The sequence below is a fragment of the Sciurus vulgaris genome, assembly GCF_902686455.1.
Source record: "Sciurus vulgaris genome assembly, chromosome: 7".
Taxonomy (NCBI): domain Eukaryota; kingdom Metazoa; phylum Chordata; class Mammalia; order Rodentia; family Sciuridae; genus Sciurus; species Sciurus vulgaris.
Window position 1 is genome coordinate 118,150,651 of NC_136467.1, and position 21,865 is coordinate 118,172,515.

A 21,865-nucleotide genomic window follows, 5' to 3' on the forward strand; every position below is an offset into this window, starting at 1 on the left:
TGCTGGGTTCTCACCCCTTTCTCACCCTCCCCACCTTCCCCACCTTCCCCCTCATCTCTCCCTCTTCTCCCTCAGAGTTTGTCTTGACTGGAATCAGGAACACATGTGGGTGGAGTGGTGACAACTTGCAAAGTGAAGGGAGAATGGTCTCAGGAAGATAGTGCCACCCTCAGACCCAGCTCTCCAGTGGAAAAGCCCTTTTTAGCTCTGGGCTGGAGGATTGCAGAGGAGAGACTGGAACCGCCAGCGGCTCCCCAGCAGTGCCCGTGGCACGGGACGGTTCTGGAGAGAGTTGACCATGGCACTCAACGGTTTCCTCCACCATGCCCCCCAAGACAGCTCTGGACACTGCTGGCTCTCCACCCAGGCCCATCAGGGCCTCGCTGGGCTGCTGCACGGTGGAAATGGCCCTATCTGCACATAGTGTCTTCCCTTTTATAGACCCACATTGGTTTCCTCCAGTATTGTGTGACAATCAGATCCCACTAAGTCCTAGGTACTAGGGATGGACACAGCAGTGATCATTCACAGTCCCTCTCTCAGCAGAACTTAGAGTAGGAAGACAGTCCTCATCTCAGTGACGTGGACCAAATGTCGAATTTTACTTTCCCAGCAACGAAGACCAATGTGAGCCCACAGAGCCAGAACGGCGGTGGCAGCACTTCATGCTGAGTGTTTGCTGAACTGACCCAGATCTGACCTGGAGTGCACTTCTCTCTGGGAGAGGACAGGCCTTAACTGAGGAGAAGATATCCGTAACCCGCACGGTGACCGAACTGAATAGCCTCAGTGAGGGAGCCAGTTGGAGTCCCTAGAAACCCAGCATTAGGAGAAAGCGTCCCCTCCCCTGGGAACTTCACCCTGGGTGAAGCAGACAGATTGGGAAAATAGCGCTGAAGTCATGTGCACATCTCCTCACCCGGCACAGGCGTCAAGACACCCTGGCCCTTGCCTCCCCACTGCCTCTAGCACGGTCCTGTGCAGCTGTCGTATTTATGGATGAAACAATAGGAGAGCTGGGGTTCCATGGGATCCAGAAAGATTTGATAGGGTAGGAAAAGGATGGGAGATAGACAAATAAAATTGCACAAGGTATGTGAGGGTTCCTCCTACTATTCTGTGTTGTGTATATTTGAAAATTTTCAGAATAAAAAGTTTTCTGAAAACTCTTATGCAGCCATGAAACCCTGGTTAATCCTGCCTTGTGTTTGAAGCTTTCCTACTTCCTGGCCCCACCCATGGACAGGTCCTTTGCTAGTAGTAGACTCTAATGGTGCCACTGTTGTCACCGAATATAGCACAGTGATTTACTATCGCCATGCAGTATGGATCTTGTTTCATAGGGCTTCAGTTACCTCCTTAATTCCACAGCAGAAAGGAGAAAGGAAAGCAACTAACATTTCATAAGGGTCCACTCTATGTAGATACTTGAACTACCTGTTTCTCACAGAGGCCAGGTCTGTCCTGAGCGCACAGTCGGGAGTGTTGTAGGTAAATCATGGATGGATGCTAGAAAATATAGAGGCCTTACTGATTCCACTCCAGCACAACCATCTCCTGAACTAGTATGCATTCATCCAAAATCACAGTTTCTGATATAGGGAAGGACTTAAAATGCTATATGAAACTAAATAAATCAGGGCCCAAAATCATATGTATAGTATGAGTTCACCTTATACAAACTGGCTAAAAAAAAAAAAAAAAAAAAGCCTAGATATGTGTGTGTATATATATGAAAATATGCTTATTTCTGAGTAGGGCACTCTTTGAATTTTTTTCCTAATTATATTTTCAAAATCTGGTTCCGTAATCATTGATGGCAGGAATGAACAAATGTCTTCTAAAAAGGACCAGTTAGTAAAAAAGGCCACTTCTGTGGGCCATGCAGATCCTGTCACAGCTACTCAACTTGGCTTTGGTAGCACAAGAGCAGCCCGGACTATATTTAAATGAGAGGTGTGACTGTCCTCCAATAAACCCTTGTTTATAGAGCCAGGCAGCAGGATAGACGTGTCTCATCAACAGCCACAGTTTGCTGACCTATGATTTATTACTTTATAATCATGAAAAAAACCGTGTAAGTGTGTATTTGTTGGCTCTAAGATCTTGGATCCATGATTGATAGATCACAGTACAGAAACCTTACTGCACGCTTTATTCTGGAACCCTTGCAGCATAAAACAATAGAAATCAAAAAACCATAAATTAAAGAATATGAGAATGAAAATTCTGGGCCAGAAAGACTAAAATTTCATGGTATCTATAATAATACAAACTTTCTATTTTTAAGCCTAATACATGTCACTTACTTAGATTTTCTTTTATGTCTTTTAATAAAGTTTATAATAGTCTACAGATGTCTTAGAAATCTATTCTTTTTCAAACATAATGTAGGATGAGCAGAAAAAGTAAACTTTTCTCTATTTTCCTCTAGATTTTCTGAAGCAAAGGCCCTGGGAGAAAGTATAAATGAAGCAAGAAGTAAAATTGGTAAGCAGATGATCCTCTGTGAGCCTCTTTCACAGAGCATTTTCCTGGTGACTGTCAGGTCACCATGTGTCCCCAAGTAGCCATGAGATCTAGTTGTAGGAGAGGCCCTGCCAAGGAATCTGCTTTGAGGGGCTCTTCCTGGGGGGTTTGCTGTCCCTCCACCTCTCTTCAGGAACACACTTCCTTTTATTTGAACTTGAACTTGTCACCCTCATGCAGGCCTGAGTTCTAGCATATCAATGAGAAAGTCCTGCCTTGCCCTGGTGTTTTTCGATAGTGGCTCAACTTGTCATTATGGTATGATTATGGTGATACTATTTCATATTTTCAAGTGCTGTGAAACACTTTTATACCTGCCAAACCTTGTGCTTAGCATTTGGGGCACAGCTATGCGGTGTTCAACACCACTCACAAAGCCATGCGAGGAAGAGAAGCAAAACTGAACCAGTGTGTCTGCCTGGGGCACAAGCTGCCGAGCAGGGCTCCCCCACTTAGGGGAGCATGCCTGGAAAGGTGACGTTTAGGCAGACAAGCTTGATACCTGAGGATCTCAAATCCTGTTCAAAGTGAGAGGAAGAAGTTTCCCTTATTCTTAGCTGCAAGACTCAACAGAGACCCATTTCCCAGACTTGAGGCAGCTTCACAGAGGGGATCTCTTCTGCCTTCACCTCTGCTCAGGAAAGCAGGAGTTACCTGTTTGCAGTGACCCCCCAGCTCCCACTCCTCCCCCATTTCCCCTCTCCACAAGTGAGGGCCGACAGAACTACTGTAAGTGTACCCTGAACTTGTCCTGCAGAACGTAGAAAATCATGATTGCCTCTGCCCATCTAAGTCTGGGAACAGAGCCCCATGTTTCCCTCTGTGATAAAGATGGAATGGGTGAGGCTGCCAGGCCCCAAGTCACAGAGAATCCTTGCATCTCAGGAGTTGTAACCTGAGGTCCAGAATTATGGATGGTGACACATGCCCCTGGATTTTCACTAACCTGAAGCTGAAATTCAGCACTGCCTCAATGATGAATGTAGACAGCAGACCCCAGTAGAATTGGCAGCACCTGTCACCAGTGGAAATCACAGTTCTTTCATTTCACATCACAATGTAAGCAGTCTTTGTAAAATATCTTTTCTGGTCATCAGTACTTCAAAATTGCAGTAGTCACTAGACTTACCATTAGATCTTGTTATTTAATGCATTTAGATAAAAGTACCTAGGTATTTCTATATCAGAAAGTTTCAAAATTTTGTGAACTATTTCATTATAACTGGTTTTTCCTACAAGCCTATGTATTTTATTCATCTAAAATCGTTATTCAGAGAAAGAGGCAATACCTTCTTCAGACTACTAGAAGATTACTGGCACATGCGCGCGCATGCACACACACACACACACACACACACACACACACACACACACAATTGCAAACCTGTTTCTTGGCCTGATTCCCAAACTCCCTAAAACTGCATGCAAAAAAACTGGGCTTGGGGGTATGCGTGTTTTTTCTGGAGATAATATCATAGCTTATCCAATTCTCAAAGAGGTCAGTGACCCAAACCTATAAGGAACCTGATACTAGGCTATTGCCCCCTCTGCTTCAGGCAGGAATGCAGATGACCTGTGAAGGGGCAGCCCAGTCCTGGGAAGCAGGGCAGTGGTGTCCTACCTGACATGGGCTGCCTGGCAGGAAGGGGAAGCAGATTTCAGTGCATCTGGGCCCATCTGTCAGGATTGTTTGACCCCAAGTGACCCAGTCACTTTTCATCCTTGGAGGAGTAAGAGAGAAAGACCTTTTATATGCTACTTCTTTTGCCAAAACAATATGAAATGTTGCTCTTAAAAAATATCTTACGGGCTGGGGAGATAGCTCAGCTGGTAGAGTGCTTGCCTCGCAAGCACAGGCCCTGAGTTCGATCCCCAGTACTGCAAAAAATAATAATAATAATAATAATAATAATAATCTTACTCTGTAAACCAAAATTAACTGTCCCAACCTTAATGAGATATACTATGGAAGACACCAATTACCTGTACCAATTTACTTGGTGTTTTGCTCTGGGTACAGTGGGTTGTCATCAGTAGTGGTACGTTCTCCATATTCTGATACATAAATGTGTGTTGATGGATCCAACTTGCCATATTCTTAAGGTTAGACAGGTCCGAGGGTGCTCTACATCTGTGCAAGTTGTGCACTATGCAGGAGCCAGGGGTAAAAGGAGTGAGGCTTGTATTTGACCTGCCCAGGAGGATGTCTGTGAATCACACACAAAGGGTCTAGATACGCTGTCAGAAACCGTGGATAACTAAACCTTGTTTTTTTCCAGAAAATAACAAGTAGCGCTCACACCAGTATTGAGACTGGGTCTTCCATTGCCAACAGGGCATTGGCTAGTCCAGTGGTGTTAGTAAAACCAGTGGGACTCTCTCCTCACTTTACACAAATAGAAAGCTAAGCTCCATCTCCTGGCCACCATCTTTCAAACTGGGTTCTTAATCCAAGGGACCCAGATGAGTGGACCACTAAGACTGAAGGGCTCACAGTTCTTGACCACAGCAGATATTCCACCTTCATGGCATCTCAGACATCAGGCTAAGATTAAGGACGTGTAGGTGAAATTGGCACATGTATTTAAAATTTCCAAGACAGGGGGCGATCCAAGATGGCAGACTAGAGGGTGACTGCATCTCCAGTTGCTCCAGAACCCAGGATTCAAGAAGGGGAGGCATTGAGAGACTCAGACTAAAATAGAGCCACGGGGTGAGCCTCCCCCACCGGGTGAAGCTCAGCCTGGGCGGCAGGCCCAGATAGGGGCAGCTTATCAGAGCAGGGCAGGGCAGCTAGAGTCTTCCCCAGGTAGCCCTGCTCACTCCAGCAGTGGGCTCCTCCCACATGGCCAGCTTCTTCATCTTCTTGGAGCAGGACCCCCAGTGAGAGCCTTTCTGCACAGAACCAGCTCCAAGTCCCGGAGCCAGCGGTGAGCTCCGGCCCACAGGCAGCTTCAGGGACCAGGACAGGACAGCCAGGGACTTCCCCAAGCAGCCCAGCTCCCTCTGGCGGCAGGCTCCTTTCACAGCCATCTTCTTGGAGCAGACCGCCCAGTGAGAGCCTTTCCACACAGAGCCAGCTCCAAGCCCTGGAACCAGTAGTGGGCTAGGGGCAGCTTTCTTCAGAAGCACTGCATTATCAAGTTCCTCCAAGACTTCAGGCTACTGAAGGCTGGGAGGTGATACCCTGGAAATCTACAGGGACACTATAAGCCAATAGAGGAAATCTGCAATATCTCAGAGTCCCACTGACATCTAACCAATATGAGAAAACAAGGGAAGAAAATGTCCCAAACAAACCTAGATACTATATCAATAAAACCCAATGACAGCACAGCAGAAGAAATTTCAGAAAGGGAGTTCATAATGTACATAATTAAAACAATCAGGGAAGCAAACGAGGAGATGAAAGAGCAAATGCAGGCATTGAAGGAGGAGATGAAAGAGCAAATGCAGGCATTAAATGATCATACTAATCAACAGTTAAAAGACCAAATATGGGAAGCAAGAGATCATTTCAATAAAGAGTTAGAGATGCTGAAAAAAAAAAAAAACAGAAATCCGTGAAATGAAGGAAACAATAAACCAAGTTAAAAACTCCATAGAAAGCATAACCAATAGGATAGAACACCTAGAAGACAGAACCTCAGACATTGAAGATAAAATATTTAATCTTGAAAACAAAGTTGACCAAACAGAGAAGATGGTAAGAAATCATGAACAGAATCTATAAGAATTATGGGATATCATGAAAAGGCCAAATTTAAGAATGATTGGGATTGAGGAAGGCTTAGAGAAACAAACCAAAGGAATGAACAATCTATTCAATGAAATAATATCAGAAAATTTCCCAAATCTGAAGAATGAAATGGAAAACCAAGTACAAGAGGCTTATAGGACTCCAAATATACAAAATTACAACAGACCCACACCAAGGCACATTATAATGAAAATACCTAACATACAAAATAAAGACAGAATTTTAAAGGCTGTGAGAGAAAAGAATCAAATTACTTTCAGGGGGAAACCAATAAGAATATCAGCAGATTTTTCAATCCAGACCCTAAAGCTAGAAGGGCCTGGAACAACATTTACCAAGCCCTGAAAGAAAATGGATGCCAACCAAGAATCTTATACCCAGCAAAACTTACTTTCAGATTTGACAATGAAATAAGATCCTTCCATGATAAACAAAAGCTAAAGGAATTTACAAAAAGAAAACCGGCATTACAGAACATTCTCAGCAAAATATTCCATGAGGAAGAGATGAAAAACAACGATGCAAATCAGCAACAGGAGGAACTAGCCTAAAGGAATAGCCAAATAAAAGAGAGATCAAATCATGTCAAAAAACAAAAATGAGTCAAATGACTGGGAATACAAATCATATCACAATAATAACCCTGAATGTTAATGGCCTGAACACATCAATCAAAAGACATAGACTGGCAGATTGGATTAAAAAGAAAAAAATCCAATAATAAGCTGCCTGCAAGAGACTCATCTCATAGAAAGAGATACCCATAGACTAAAGGTGAAAGGATGGGGAAAAACATACGATGCACACGGACACAGCAAAAAAGCTGGAGTATCCATCCTCATTTCAGATAATGTGGACTTCAAGCCAAAACTAGTCAGAAGGGATAAAGAAGGTCAATACATACTGCTTAAGGGAAGCATAAATCAGCAAGACATAACAATCATAAACATCTATGCCCCGAACATTGGCTCATCCGTGTACGTCAAACAAATCCTTCTCAATTCCAGAAATCAAATAGACCACAACACAATAATACTAGGCAATTTTAACACACCTCTCTCACCACTGGATAGATCTTCCAAATAAAAATTGAATAAAGAAACCATAGATCTCAATAACACAATGAACAATTTAGACTTAACCAACATATATAGAATATACCATCCAACAAAGAACGAATACACTTTCTTCTCAGCAGCAGATGGATCCTTCTCTAAAATAGACCATATTTTATGCCACAAAGCTAATGTTAGCAAATACAAGAAGATAGAGATACTACCTTGTACTCTATCAGATCATAATGGATTGAAATTAGAAATAAATGACAGAATAAAAAACAGAAATTTCTCCAATACCTGGAGATTAAATAATACACTATTATATGATGAATGGATAACAGAAGACATCAGGAGGGAAATTAAAAAATTCTTAGAAGTAAACGAGAACAAAGACACATCATACCAAAATCTCTGGGACACTATGAAAGCAGTACTTAGAGGAAGATTTATTTCATGGGGCGCATTCAACAAAAGAAGTAGAAATCAACAAATAAACGACTTAACACTACAGCTCAAAGCCCTAGAAAAAGAAGAGCAGACCAACACCAAAAGTAGTAGAAAACAGGAAATAGTTAAAATCAGAGCCGAAATCAACGAAATTGAAACAAAAGAAACAATCGGAAAAATTAACAAAATAAATAGTTGGTTCTTTGAAAAAATAAACAAAATTGATAAACCCTTAGCCACACTAACAAAGAGAAAGAGGGAGAAAACTCAAATTACTAAAAATCAGAATGAACACGGAAATATCACAACAGACACGCGTGAAATACAAAACATAATTAGAAGCTATTTTGAAATCTATACTCCAACAAAAAACAGAAAACCTCGAAGACATCAACAAGTTTCTAGAGACATATGAATTACCTAAACTGAACGAGGAGGACATACACAACTTAAATAAATCAATTTCAAGCAATGAAATAGAAGAGGTCATCAAAAGCCTATCAACAAAGAAAAGTCCGGGACCAGGTGGGTTCTCAGCCGAGTTCTACAAAACCTTTAAAGAAGAGCTCGTTCCAATACTCTTCAAAGTATTCCATGAAATAGAAGAGGAGGGAAGCCTCCCAAACTCATTCTATGAAGCCAATATCACCCTGATACCTAAACCAGACAGAGACACATCGAGGAAAGAAAATTTCAGACCAATATCCTTAATGAACATTGACACAAAAATTCTCAACAAAATTTTAGCAAATCACATACAAAAATATATTAAAAAGATAGTGCACCATGATCAAGTGGGTTTTATCCTAGGGATGCAAGATTGGTTCAACATCCGGAAATCAATAAATGTCATTCACCATATCAACAGACTTAAAGTTAAGAATCACATGATTATTTCAATCAATGCAGAAAAAGCATTCGATAAAATACAGCATCCCTTCATGCTCAAAACACTAGAAAAAATTGGGGTAGTGGGAACATTCCTTAACATTGTAAAGGCCATCTACGCTAAGCCCATGGCCAGTATCATTCTAAATGGTGAAAAACTTAAAGCATTCCCCCTAAAAACAGGAACAAGACAGGGATGCCCTCTTTCACCACTTCTATTCAACATCATCCTTGAAACTCTAGCCAGAGCAATCAGACAAACCAAAGAAATTAAAGGGATACAAATTGGAAAAGAAGAACTCAAACTATCCCTGTTAGCTGATGACATGATTATATATTTAGAGTAACCTCGAAATTCCACCAGAAAACTTTTAGAACTCATAAGTGAATTCAGTAAAGTAGCAGGTTACAAGATCAATGCTCATAAATCCAATGCATTTTTATACATAAGTGATGAATCTTCAGAAAGAGAAATTAGGAAAACTACCCCATTCACAGTAACATCAAAAAAAAAAATAAAATACTTGGGAATCAATCTCACAAATGAGGTGAAAGACCTCTACAATGAGAACTACAGAACACTAAAGAAAGAAATTAAAGAACACCTTAGAAGATGGAAAGATCTCCCATGTTCTTCGATAGGCAGAATTAATATTGTCAAAATGGCCATACTACCTAAAGTGCTATACAAATTCAATGCAATTCCAATTAAAATCCCAATGACATACCTTATAGAAATAGAGCAAGCAATTATGAAATTCATCTGGAAGAATAAAAAACCCAGAATAGCTAAAGCAATCCTCAGTAGAAAGAGCGAAGCAGGGAGTATCGCAATACCAGATCTTAAACTCTATTACAAAGCAATAGTAACAAAAATGGCATGGTATTGGTACCAAAATAGACAGGTAGGTCAATGGTACAGAATAGAGGACATGGACACAAACCCAAATAAATACAATTTTCTCATACTAGACAAAGGGGCCAAAAATATGCAATGGAGAAAAGATAGCCTCTTCAACAAATGGTGCTGGGAAAACTGGAAATCCATATGCAACAGAATGAAATTAAACCCCTATCTCTCACCCTGCACAAAACTCAACTCAAAATGGATCAAGGACCTGATCAATGGATCAGACCAGAGACCCTGCATCTTATAGAAGAAAAAGTAGGTCCAAATCTTCACCTTGTTGGCTTAGGATCAGACTTCCTTAACAGGACTCCCATAGCACAAGAAATAAAAGCAAGAATCAACAACTGGGATAGATTCAAACTAAAAAGCTTTCTCTCAGCAAAGGAAACTATCAATAATGTGAAGAGAGAGCCTACAGAGTGGGAGAATATCTTTGCCACTCATACTTCAGATAGAGTGCTAATTTCCAGAATCTATAAAGAACTCAAAAAACTCTACACCAAGAATACAAATAATTCAATCAACAAATGGGCTAAGGAAATGAACAGACACTTCACAGAAGAAGATGTACAAGCAATCAACAGATTTATGAAAAAATGTTCAACATCTCTAATAATAAGAGAAATGCAAATCAAAACTACCCTAAGATTTCATCTCACCCCAATTAGAATGGCGATTATCAAGAACACAAGCAACAATAGGTGTTGGCGAGGATGTGGGGAAAAAGGTACAGTCATACATTGCTGGTGGGGTTGCAAATTAGTGCAGCTACTCTGGAAAGCAGTATGAGATTCCTCAGAAAGCTTGGAATGGAACCACCATTTGACCCAGCTATCCCACTCCTTGGCCTATACCCAAAAGACTTAAAATCAGCATACTACAGAGATACAGCCACATCAATGTTCATAGCTGCTCAGTTCACCATAGCCAGATTGTGGAACCAACCTAGATGCCCTTCAGTTGATGAATGGATAAAGAAACCATGGCATATATATACAATGGAATATTACTCCGCCATGAAGAATGATAAAATTATGGCATTTGCAGGCAAATGGATGAAATTGGAGAATATCATGCTAAGTGAGACAAGCCAATCTCAAAAACCTAAAAGACGAATGATCTTGCTGATAAGAGGATGAGGACATATAATGGGGAGTGGGAGGGGTTAGCTTTAGGGTTAGGGTTAGGTTTAGGGTTAGGGATAAGGAGAGTGGTAAGAATGGAGGAAGGAAGGACTGTATAGAGGGAAAGGAGGGGTAGGAGGGGTGGGAGGGGTGGGGGGGAAGGGAAAAAAATAACAATGAATCAAACAACATTGCCCTATGTAAATTTATGATTACACAAATGGTATGCCTTGACTCCATGTACAAATAGAGAAACAATATGTATTCCATTTGTTTACAATTTAAAAAAATGCAGTCTGTAAAAATAAAAAATAATAATAAAATAAAAAAGTTAATAATGTAAAAAAAAAAAAAAAATTTCCAAGGCAAACTTGAAGGAAACTGGTTTCAGGAAATTTATGATATAAGTGATTGCATTTTTCCTAGAGCGGAATTAAATCAAGTGGAAATTTATAATATAAGTGATTGCATTTTTCCTAGAGAGAAATTAAATCAAGTGGAATTTGGAATCAAATCAAGGAGTGTCTTAGTGAATCCGGGAGGCAGGATCACAGCACAGATGTACCATGACATGCCTGGGACGGTGACTCAGCACCTCTCCCAGCTGGGCCACATCCTGCCTCTGGGCCCTGAGGTAGGCTCGGAATGCCAAGGAGTGCACTTGTAATTGGCCCACAGAGAGGGAACCAAATCTGTGTTTGTGCTCTATCGATTGGCCAGGCCACATGTTTAGAGTTTCAGTGGCCGCTGTCTCCTTGGGCAACTTGCTTTTTCTATGTCATTGTGACTGAGAACTGCCTCTTGAGTTTCATTCTCAAAAACTTCTAAAGGCTTCCCATTCAGTAGTGACCACATAATATCTCACTTTTACAGGGTCAATCAAAACTTCCATATTTTTGCCTTCTCTTTTTAGAAGCCAATCCAAGTAGGTCGATAAACTTTTGCCACATGCTCCTGCTTGTTCCTCTCTGTACCCCATTTACATCAATACTGAGGTTGAAACGAGTTGAAATAGAAATGGGAGAAATAACCAATTTAGATTCTCCCTGAAGAAATACCAGGGTCTCTGTTTCTATAGGAGAGCCACTGTCCTTGTATTTACCTGTCCCATGCAGAAGGGCACCCGGCTGCTATTCATCACGCAGTCCATGTTTGGAACATGTCCATAGAGTCTATGTCCATTGCTGTGTCTTCCAAAATGCAGTGAGGCCAAATGGTTGGCAACGAAGCCGCTGTGCTGGGGGCAGTGACATCAGGCTGGCATTTTTTCACTGACCCGGATCCTGGCACTGGTCTTTCTAGTGTTCTGCCACTGGCAGTATTGTCTTTGGTATCAAAGGACAATGAATGGCTGTTCAGTGGCGGGAGGCCACTCCTAAAGCAGGCCAGGAGCCAGGTGCTTTGGAGGCGGGTCAGAGAGTTTGACTGACGCCCCTGGCACCTCTTCATCCCCCCAGGCCCCGCTAAATGAAAACTACTGTCACAGAGGCCACCCAGAAGGCTTTTCACCAGTGAGCTGCTGGGAAATCAATTCAAAAATCATAGGCAATGTACTAGAAGGAGCTGTTAGTGAGAGGTGACATAAAAAGCAAACACTTAAAAAAGCTAGCAAAATGTTCTGGCAATTTTCTTTCCTCTGCTAATTCAAAGAAGGACTCCAACCCATGATTTGAACAATACTTTTTTAAAATGTTTCCAGTGCACATTTGGAATTCAGGAAATCATTTCTCAGATTTATCAGCAGAATAAAACGGGCTATTTTTCCTCTTCTTCAGTTCTGTGCATGTTCTGCATTTAGTTTTCACTTGAGGCTTACTTTTGGACCTAGTTTTTGCAAGTTGGCTTCTGGTATCTTTTCCTAGAGAAAAGACAATCTCCGGTTCATTTTGAGAGATTATGATGACCTGAGCCAAGTATAGTCTTTCATTTCTATTTGTCACCAGCTCCAAATAACAAGGACGACAACAACAATAGCAGCCCTTACTCCCTGGCAGGCTGAGAATTTGACCTACATTATCTCATTTAATCCTCACAGACCTTAAAGACATGACCTTTAAGGTGAGTACTGGTTGCACATCCCTAATCCAAAAATCCAAAATCCATAATGCTCTGAAATCTGAAATTGTTTGAGACCCTCATGGTGGATTTTGAATCTTCAGATTTGGAATGCTGGACCAGTAATGTCTATGGAAATATTCCAGAACCTGAAAATGTATTATCATATGTCATAGACTCTAACGCACATACTTTTCACACTCTTCACACCTGTGATATAAGGATACATTTAGTCATCCCTTTTGGCTATTTTTTCACATTTTGAAACCTCTGTAACAGGACTGGTCTTAGGGTTGATGTAGTCTTAGAATTTATGAAATAATGGTATTTTCATCATTTTATAGATTTTTTTTTAATGGAGTTCAGTGAAATGGCCAAGCTAGAATTAAAATCCACTTCTGTCCAACTCCAAAATCTTTAAGTCCCATATACTACCTCCACAAATTCAGGTTTACCTAAATTTTATGTTTTCTTCTAAGTTTAAAATTTCACTAAGCTATTACTCAGTTTTCCTGAGTCTTTGGCCTTTATCCTACATGATATGCCCAGCAAGAGGCTCAACCTAGACCCTGGCTCAGGGGCTACGAGCATAATTCAAGAAAATTAAGAGTCTTTGTGACACAATTCAGGAGGAGGCCCAGGTGGAGGTTCTGAAGCCCAGCCTGCTCTTGTTCACCGTCCCACATGCACCTGCTCCTTGTCACATCCATCCATAGGAAACAACTTCTTTTCCTAGTTTGCAGAAAGTTGTCCTCTGGGCATGCAGCACCCCTGGTAGGATTCAGTGTCCCATATGGTTTTCAGCTGTCACTTTTGGTCATTTGGAGAAGAACATTGAAGGGCTGCATCTTAGGGCTCTATATGGTTCCCACTGGATGGGTTTATAAATGCTTTGGAAAATGCAAAAGAATTCAAAGTGTAAACTTAGAGGTTTAGTAAAAATAGATGTAACAAAGTATTCATGCTTCACTACCCTAACCTGCACAAATAAAGACCAGAGAAAGCCTGATTAAGGGTAAATATAGATGTCAACAGAGACCAGAAGATAAAAGTGTATTACTATAAAGTAAAAAAAAGAAAAAGAAAAAGAAATACTACATCTCAAAAGTAAGAAATGTAAAAGCCAAAATATAGCCCTTCCTTCCTGCGTCCAGTAGTTCTGTGCCCACACTGCATTGAGTTTCCTAGGTAACTCCTGCTCTCCACAAGAGAGATGATTCGGAGGAAAGCAGCTAAAGTAATGATTAAGACGTTACAAGTAGATTTTTGCTTCATTAAGTAGTTCACCATCTGTTTAAAATACAACCCCTGTTTGTGTATTATCTAGTTTGATTTTTAAATTATACTTATTAAAAATTTTCAATTAATTTGCATCCAGTTTGCATTGGCCAGGATGTTTAACTGTAAGCATAAAAGAAAATTTATTGCCTAACGTAGCTGAGAAGTCTAAGGAGTAAAACTAGCTTTGAATACATTCTCTCTCTTCTCCTTCTTGCCTTTTTCCCCTCCATATCCTAGTTCTGCTTAACTAAGCTGTGTGATGGCCTCTCCCCATTTAGTGGCAAGGTACCCCTAGAAACTCAAGTGTGCATAGTCTGTAGAATTCATAGTTCCTATAGGAATGATCTTTCCTGCATCATTGGCAAATGTCCCTACAGGAAGAAATCATCTACCTGGCTTGTCATGCACACTCTCTGAACATCCTCCCTGCCTCCAGGTGCATGGAACATTCTAACTGACTTAGGTCGTGTGCCCCCGCTCTGGTGAACACCTAGCCCATCTGTACCACTACATACACTGAACAGGGTTTGTAAAGAATTAAAGTTATCTTTCTTCAAAGGAAAAAATGCTGGACATACAAAAATCATGTTCATTACAAATGTTACAGAAATCTATGGCCTCAAACAAGAGACAGCTGTAAAAGAATAGGTAATTCCTATCAGAAAAGATAACAGACTTATTTTTCCAGGAATAAAAAACTATAAATAGGGAAATTTAAAACTGGTTTTAAGTGCAGATGCTTCTGCTATAATATGTACAAATATGTAACAATAAATCCCACCATTATGTGCAACTATACCAATAAAAATATGGAAAAATAAAAATAAAAAAGAGGAGGAATTGTAGGAAAATTAAGATTGGAGGAAGAACCAGGCCAGGTGGCACACACCTGTCATCCCAGCACCTCGGGAGGCTGAGGCAGGAGGATGGCTAGTTCAAAGCCAGCCTCAGCAAAGGAGAGGTGCTAAGCAACTCAGTGAGACTCAGTCTCTAAATAAAATACAAAATAGGGCTGGGGATGTGGCTCAGTGATTGAGTGCCCCTGAATTCAATCCCCAATACCCCCAAAAAAAGAAAAGAAAAGAAAAGAAAAATTGGAAGAAAAACTCTCAAAATCCATGCTTTTTTCTACCTAGAATTCTGTCAATGATCATTCAGTAAAAATAATGACACAGTAGGCATGTTAGATTCCTAATACATAAGGAAACACCATATAAAACATCAAATATTTTTTCCAAAATGAGACTATCATGATAGAAGAGGGTATAAGGAAGTTTGACGGTGCTGAGTCACAGAGATATGAACAGCCACACAAAGCTGGGACAAATGGTATAAACAGCATTTCTAAGAGCAAACATGCTGCCACCCTGCCCCACAGAAGGGAATGTTGGGAGAGCGGAGGGTGTTGCGTCCTGTGCTCAGCTGTGCCAGTTTACTTTGCATTCAGCTGCTTTTACCTGGTGATTCAAAACTTTAGCTTATTAGGGAAAAAAAAGATCCTATATGAACAAATGAGGGGAATTATATGACATCATTTCCCTGTTAGCCAAATGCACATGAGCTAATTACTGCTAAAGAAATATAGGTGTAAGAGAACTTACTTATATTATTTGATGTTATATAGAAGAACCAATAAATTGTAATTCAGTGTTCAAGAGATTTGAGAAAAAAGAAACAATTTTCAGTTACATTGAAAATATATTTGTGCAAAAGAACATTTTCTCAAGAAGGTAATTAAATGGATTGAGATTCTGGGAATCTTAAAAAGCAGGATGGGAAAGCATCTTTCTATAATGACTCAGGGCATCTAAAGAAAAAAGAGCAAAGATGACTTCTTAAGGTCCCTTCTGTAACAATTCTGGTGTCACTGAAATTGCAGATTGTTCCAAGACATGCAGTTATCTGAATGACAGCTCATAACCGGTATGACTGATGTCCTCGTGAAATTGATTGAATGTTTTGCTGTCGTAGTTTGAAAATCAAACAAAAACATGATCTGATACCAGCTGGAGGCTGTTGAGTGCATTTGCTGACAAGTGGTAACACTAATAATCATCATACACAGAGGAGGAAGCAATGATTTTGTTGGAATGGCAGCAAATAAGGATGGGTGGCTGCTTGCTAAGAGTCCTGATGGAGTATTCTCATCTTAGCCAGTGAACCAGGATCCAGGACCTGGGCTCAGCTCAGTGGACTCAGGAAGACTGACCTGTGCCAATCAGACACTATAGACCTAAAAGGCAATTCATTAATTTACCAGGGTGGAAATTTTTTTGTAGGCAAGAACTCTTAAATCACCTGCAACCAAGTTACCTCCTCCTGAGGAAAAATACTAGATTAGTATTGAGAGACTGATAAATGGACATTTCCAACCACAGAGATAATCAAAACAAAGAGAAGTAGGCGGTATTGAGAGAGGGGCTCTCATAGTGATGAAGACTCACAAGGCATCCATTGCCCACAGGAACAATAAATAACTCTATGTCAGTTCTAGTCCTTGGTCCAGCCCCTGTCCTCTGTGGACTATGTGCATTCACTATTACAACCTTCCCCATTTACTATCCAGACTGACCAGCCGCCTCCTATACACAATGCCCTTTCTCCAGACAGATAAAAAAAATGTGCTATGTTTTTTCTTACTGAAATATAATTATATCCCACCCCTACTGAACTAGGGATTTGGGATAGAGAAGGAGATACACTGAGTCTCAAAGGAAATGCCCATGAGCCACTGAGATAAAAAAGCTCCCAAAATTAATTGCAACTCCTGAGTGACATGCCCTTGACCTGTGCCCCTGACCCATGCTTTTGTAAAATGAGAGCAATGTTCAGATGTAGGAAAAACTGGAGCAAAATTATACAACTCTGCCTGGCTCCATCTCAAATCCAGCCCCTAGTACCAGCCCTCTATAAATATTAACACCCTACACCAGCAGATTGCTGTCTCCCCTCTGGAGATGGCCCACAATCTCCTTTGAATATATTCCTTGCTTTAGCCCAAAGGTGTCTCTCTTGAGATTGGCCCATTCTCCCTTGAATATGTACCTAGTTCCCCAAATAAAGCTCTGTCTGTGCCTTCAACTGGCACATGCTGAAATTCTTTTGCAACACACATACCAAGAACCCTTCTGGTACTGAGTTGAGTCTTCTCTGGAAACTCCTGGGACCCTTCTTTGGAGATGTGTTTTCTCCCATGACACCACCTCTGAATGATGAACCCCAAGTCACATTGTAATGTGTTTTAGGTCACAAAAACAGTAAGTTTTAGTTTGGCACTTGATTTTCAGAAATAGAAACCCTGTTGAGCTCAGACCTAGGATGCCTGTGTAGTGATGGTGACCATCTCATCAGGACACCATAATAAGAGCTGAATGGGAGCCAGAACTAGGACCTGGGAGTCATCAGGAGCCATGGTGCCCTGAGCATGTGCTGTCTGTGCCCCCTCGGTGCTTCTCACTCCCTGTGTCTGTCTGCTCCTGCACCTGCCAGCCCTGCTGACCAGAGCTGCTGCTTTCTCATGATTTTGGTTTCCCGTGGCCCCAACTATACCTGAAAGTACCCTTTATCATTCAGTCCCCAAAGCAAATGAGCTAATTATTTGCTTTTTTTTTTAACTCTAAAATATAAAAAAGAGAAACCAACTGACCCAATTCTAGTCCTTTGGGATAGAAGCTACTGGCAGGCTTGAGAATGTTCCATCTTTGGGTCAGAACGCCACTCCTGGTCCAGGAGCTGCAGCCAGAGAGGAAAAATGGTCTTGTATGCCATAAAGTGGCCCACCGAGGCCAAAAGAAAGTTGTGACAAGAGGTTTCTCTTTAAAAAAAAAAAAGAAAGAATGGGTTGGCCAAGCACAATGATGGATATCTGGCACCCTCTTAGGTGATACCAGTTCCCTAATTTCTACATTCTCAAAGAAGCACCTCACTGGAATATAGAAAAAAGAGTGATTTATGTATGTTGGTCTTGTATCCTGCTACTTTGCTAAATTTGTTTATCAGCTCTAGAAGTCTTCTGGTGGCATCGTTTGAGTCTTCTAAATATATAATCATATAATCCACAAACAGAGATAATTTGACTTCTTTCCTATTCACGTCCCTTTAATTTCCTTCTCTTGCCTGATTGCTCTGGCAAGAGTTTCAAGGACTATGTTTAATAGGGGTGGTGAGAGTGGACATCCTTGTCTTGTCCCTGATTTTAGGGGAAATGCTTTCAGCTTTTCTTCCTTCAGTATGACATTGGACTTGGGTTTGTCATATATAGTCTTAACAAGAATGAAGTAAGTTCCTTCTATTCTAGTTTCTCCAGCATTTTTAACATGAATGGGTGATGGAATGAATGGGTGATGGATATTTGTGATGAGTTTCATTTATTGGTTTGCAGATGTTGAACCAAACTTGCATCCCTCAGATGAAACCCACTTGATCATGGTGCACTATCTTTTGAATGTGTTTTTTAATACATTTTGCCAATATTTTATTAAGAATTTTTGCATCAATGTTCATCAGAGATGTTGGTCTGAAGTTTTCTTTCTTAATAAACCTTTGGGTTTGGTATCAAGGTGATACTGGCTTCATAGAATGAATTTGATAGTATTCTCTCCCTTTTTATTTCATGGAATAATTTGAGGAGGATTGGCATTAGTTCCTCTTTAATGTTATGGTAGAAATCAGCTGAGAATTTGTGTGGTCCTGGGCTTTTCTTTGTTGGAAGACTTTTTATCACTGCTTCAATCTCATTGCTGGAATTTGGCCTGTTTAGTGTTCTATATCCTCACAATTCAATTTGGGTAGGTCAATCACTTTCCTGTACTCCAGTAATTAATCTGCAGAGAAAAAAAATCAGGAAAACTATCCCATTCAGAGTAACTTAAAAAAAAAAAAAACTTGGGAATAATCTAAAAAGGAGTCAAAAAACAATAGAAACTCTAGAACACTGAAGAAGAAATCGAAGAAGACCTTAGAAAAGCAAAGACCTCCCATAACTTTGGATAGACAAAATTAAAATTTGACAATGACCATATTACCAAAAGCACTATATGGAGTCAATAAATTCCCATCAAAATACCAATAACATTCTTTACAGAACTAGAAAAAAAACAGTTCTAAAATTCATTTAGAAGAATAAATGACCCAGAATGGCCCAAGTAATCCTGAGCAAGAAGAGCAATTCTGGAGACATCACAATTCTGGATCTCAATCTATACTCCAGAGTTCTGGTAACAAAAATAGCATGGTGTCTGGTTTATTGTTTTCCTAGCATTATCCCGCCCCATGTAGGCCTTGTCCAGTCACCTGCTATCTGCCACTATGGACCTCTGGATGGCTCTGATGCTGAATGCCCTTAACTGTCCACACCCCACCTGACAGAGAAGAAGGACTTTGGATTACTTCCCCAAATTTCACCCCCTTTCAGCCAGAAGCAGTTTGAAGATGTCATTGCCCATTTTTCCATAGAAATAGAATATAGAAATTGACAGTGGAGAAATGTAATAGTGGTCTACGTTATGCTTTGCATATAGCCCTTGCTGCTCTGCCACTGCAGCTGATTTTTGAAATGGCCATGTTTCTCTTCCTCTCTCCCTGCTCCTCCCTATTCTCTCCCCCTCCAGTCTTGGGGGAAACCAGATTACCTTTCTTCTCCATCCTGGGCAGAGTTATCTGTCCCCAAGTACACACCCACCACAGGAAAGAAGTAAGCCAGACTTTGGGGATGGCACCAAAAGATCTCAGAAATAATTGTCTCCCAAATTAACAAGTTGATAACAACTCCAGACAGAGAACATGTGGAATGCAGCCTTTGAGTCACCTCTTTAAAAGTCCCTGTTCCTGCTAATGAGCATAATCACAGCCTCTGGGACAGGAGCCCCACAGTTTCTCTGGTAGCAAAACAATAAATCTTCTTTTTCCTTTTTTGAAAGAAAGAAAGAAAGAAAGAAAGAAAGAGAGAGAGAGAGAGAGAGAGAGAGAGAGAGAGAGAAGGAAGGAAGGAAGGAAGGAAGGAAGGAAGGAAGGAAGGAAGGAAGGAAGGAAGGAAGGAAGGAAGGAAGGAAGGAAGGGAAGGAAAGAAAGAAAGAAAGAAAGAAAGAAAGAAAGAAAGAAAGAAAGAAAGAAAGAAAGAAAGAAAGAAAGAAAGAAAGAAAGAAAGAAAGAAAGAAAGAAAGAGAAAGAAAGAACAGCATGGTATTGGCACCAAAACATATATGAAGACCCACAGAATAGGATAGGAAGCATAGAGACAAATTCATATAGATACAGCCATCTGATACTCAACAAATGTGCCATAAACTATGTTGGAGAAAAGATAGCCTTTTTTAAAAATGGCACTGAGAAAACTGGATATCCATATGTAGAAGAACGAAACTAGGTCCCTATCTCTCACCTGCACAAAAGTCAACTCAGAGTGAATCAAAGACCTAGGAATTAGACCAGGTACTTTGCAACTACTAGAAGAAAACATAGGCTTAACATTCAAACATTTGATGCAGACACTAACTTCCTTGCTAAGACTCCTAACCCACAAGAAATTAAACGAAGAATCAATAAGTGGCATGACATCAAATCTAAAAGCTTCTGCATGGCAAAGGAAACAAAAACCTGAAGAGAGAGTCTACAGAATGGGAACTGCTCCTCAGAAAGGGGATTAATATCCAGAATACATAAAGAACTCAAAAAACTTAACACCAGAAACTAAATAACCCAATTAATAAATGGACAAAGAACTAAACAGACATTTCTCAAAAGAAGAAATGCCAACAGCCAATAAATATGTGAAAGATGTTCAGCTTCCCTAGAAATCAGGGAAATGCAAATCAAAACTACACTGAGATTTCATTTCATTCCAGTCAGAATGACAATCATCAAGAATGCAAATCACAATAAATGCTGGTGAGGATGTGTGAGGCAAGGCACACTCTGCACTGTAAGTGAAACTGCATATTAGTAGAACCACTCTGGAAAGCAGTGTGGAGATGCCTCAAAAAACTAGGAATGGAACCACCATATGATCCTGTTCTCCTACTCCTCAGGATTTACATGAAAGAACCAATATCAGCATACTATAGCAATACAGCCACCTCATTGATAATAGCCACAAATTCACAATAACCAAGCTATGGAACCAGTTCAGTGCTCATCAAAAGATGAATGGATACAAAAATATTGTACATATACACAGTGGAGTTTTACTCAGTTATGAAAAAGAATGGAATTATGGCATTTCCCAGTAAATGGATGGAATTTGAGGACATCATGCTAAGTGAAATAAGCCACACTCAAAAAGTCAAGGATCAAGAATGTTTGGTCTCAAATGTAGTAGCTAAACCAAAATAAGGGAATGAAAAGAGGGATAGAATCCTATAAAAGTAGAAGGGAGATCAGTGGAGCAGAGGAAAGGGTTTGAGTGGGTAGGGAGGGATGGAGAAAGAGAGAGACTGAATGAAATGGGTCAAATTATGCTATGTACATATTTGAATATACCACAGTGAATTTCACCTTCATGCATATCTATAAAGTACTGATTTTTAAAAACTATAAATAAATGGAAGACCAGTAGAATAGAGAAATAATAACAGGGGGAGGGAGGCGGTGAGGAAATGGGGAAGAACTGGAGACTGAAATGGAACAAATTATATTCCATGCTTGTAGAATTTTGTCAAAACAAACCCCAATATTATGTATAACTATAATGCACTAATAAAATATTGCATCAAAAAAAGAAGCACCTTCCCACTGCCCCTTTGTTTTGCCAACAATAATAGTGACTAGGCTTTGTAAGGTGCATTATCAATTACAGGGTTTTCATTTTATTATTTTT

General features: G+C 40.4%; 1 protein-coding gene across 4 annotated transcripts in view; it reads left to right on the top strand.

Moving 5' to 3' along the window:
- The window catches only part of KIF6 (kinesin family member 6), a 410,860-nt gene that overhangs the window by 312,311 nt on the left and 76,684 nt on the right, over positions 1-21,865 (top strand). For 3 of the 4 annotated variants that reach the window (XM_079148124.1, XM_079148122.1, XM_079148123.1), the window contains exon 15: positions 2,435-2,490. In XM_079148124.1, coding sequence (XP_079004250.1) covers positions 2,435-2,490 — 56 coding nt within the window. Of the gene's footprint in view, positions 1-2,434; positions 2,491-11,794; positions 14,690-21,865 lie in introns of those variants that run through there. The other variant, XM_079148125.1, reaches the window with a different exon arrangement.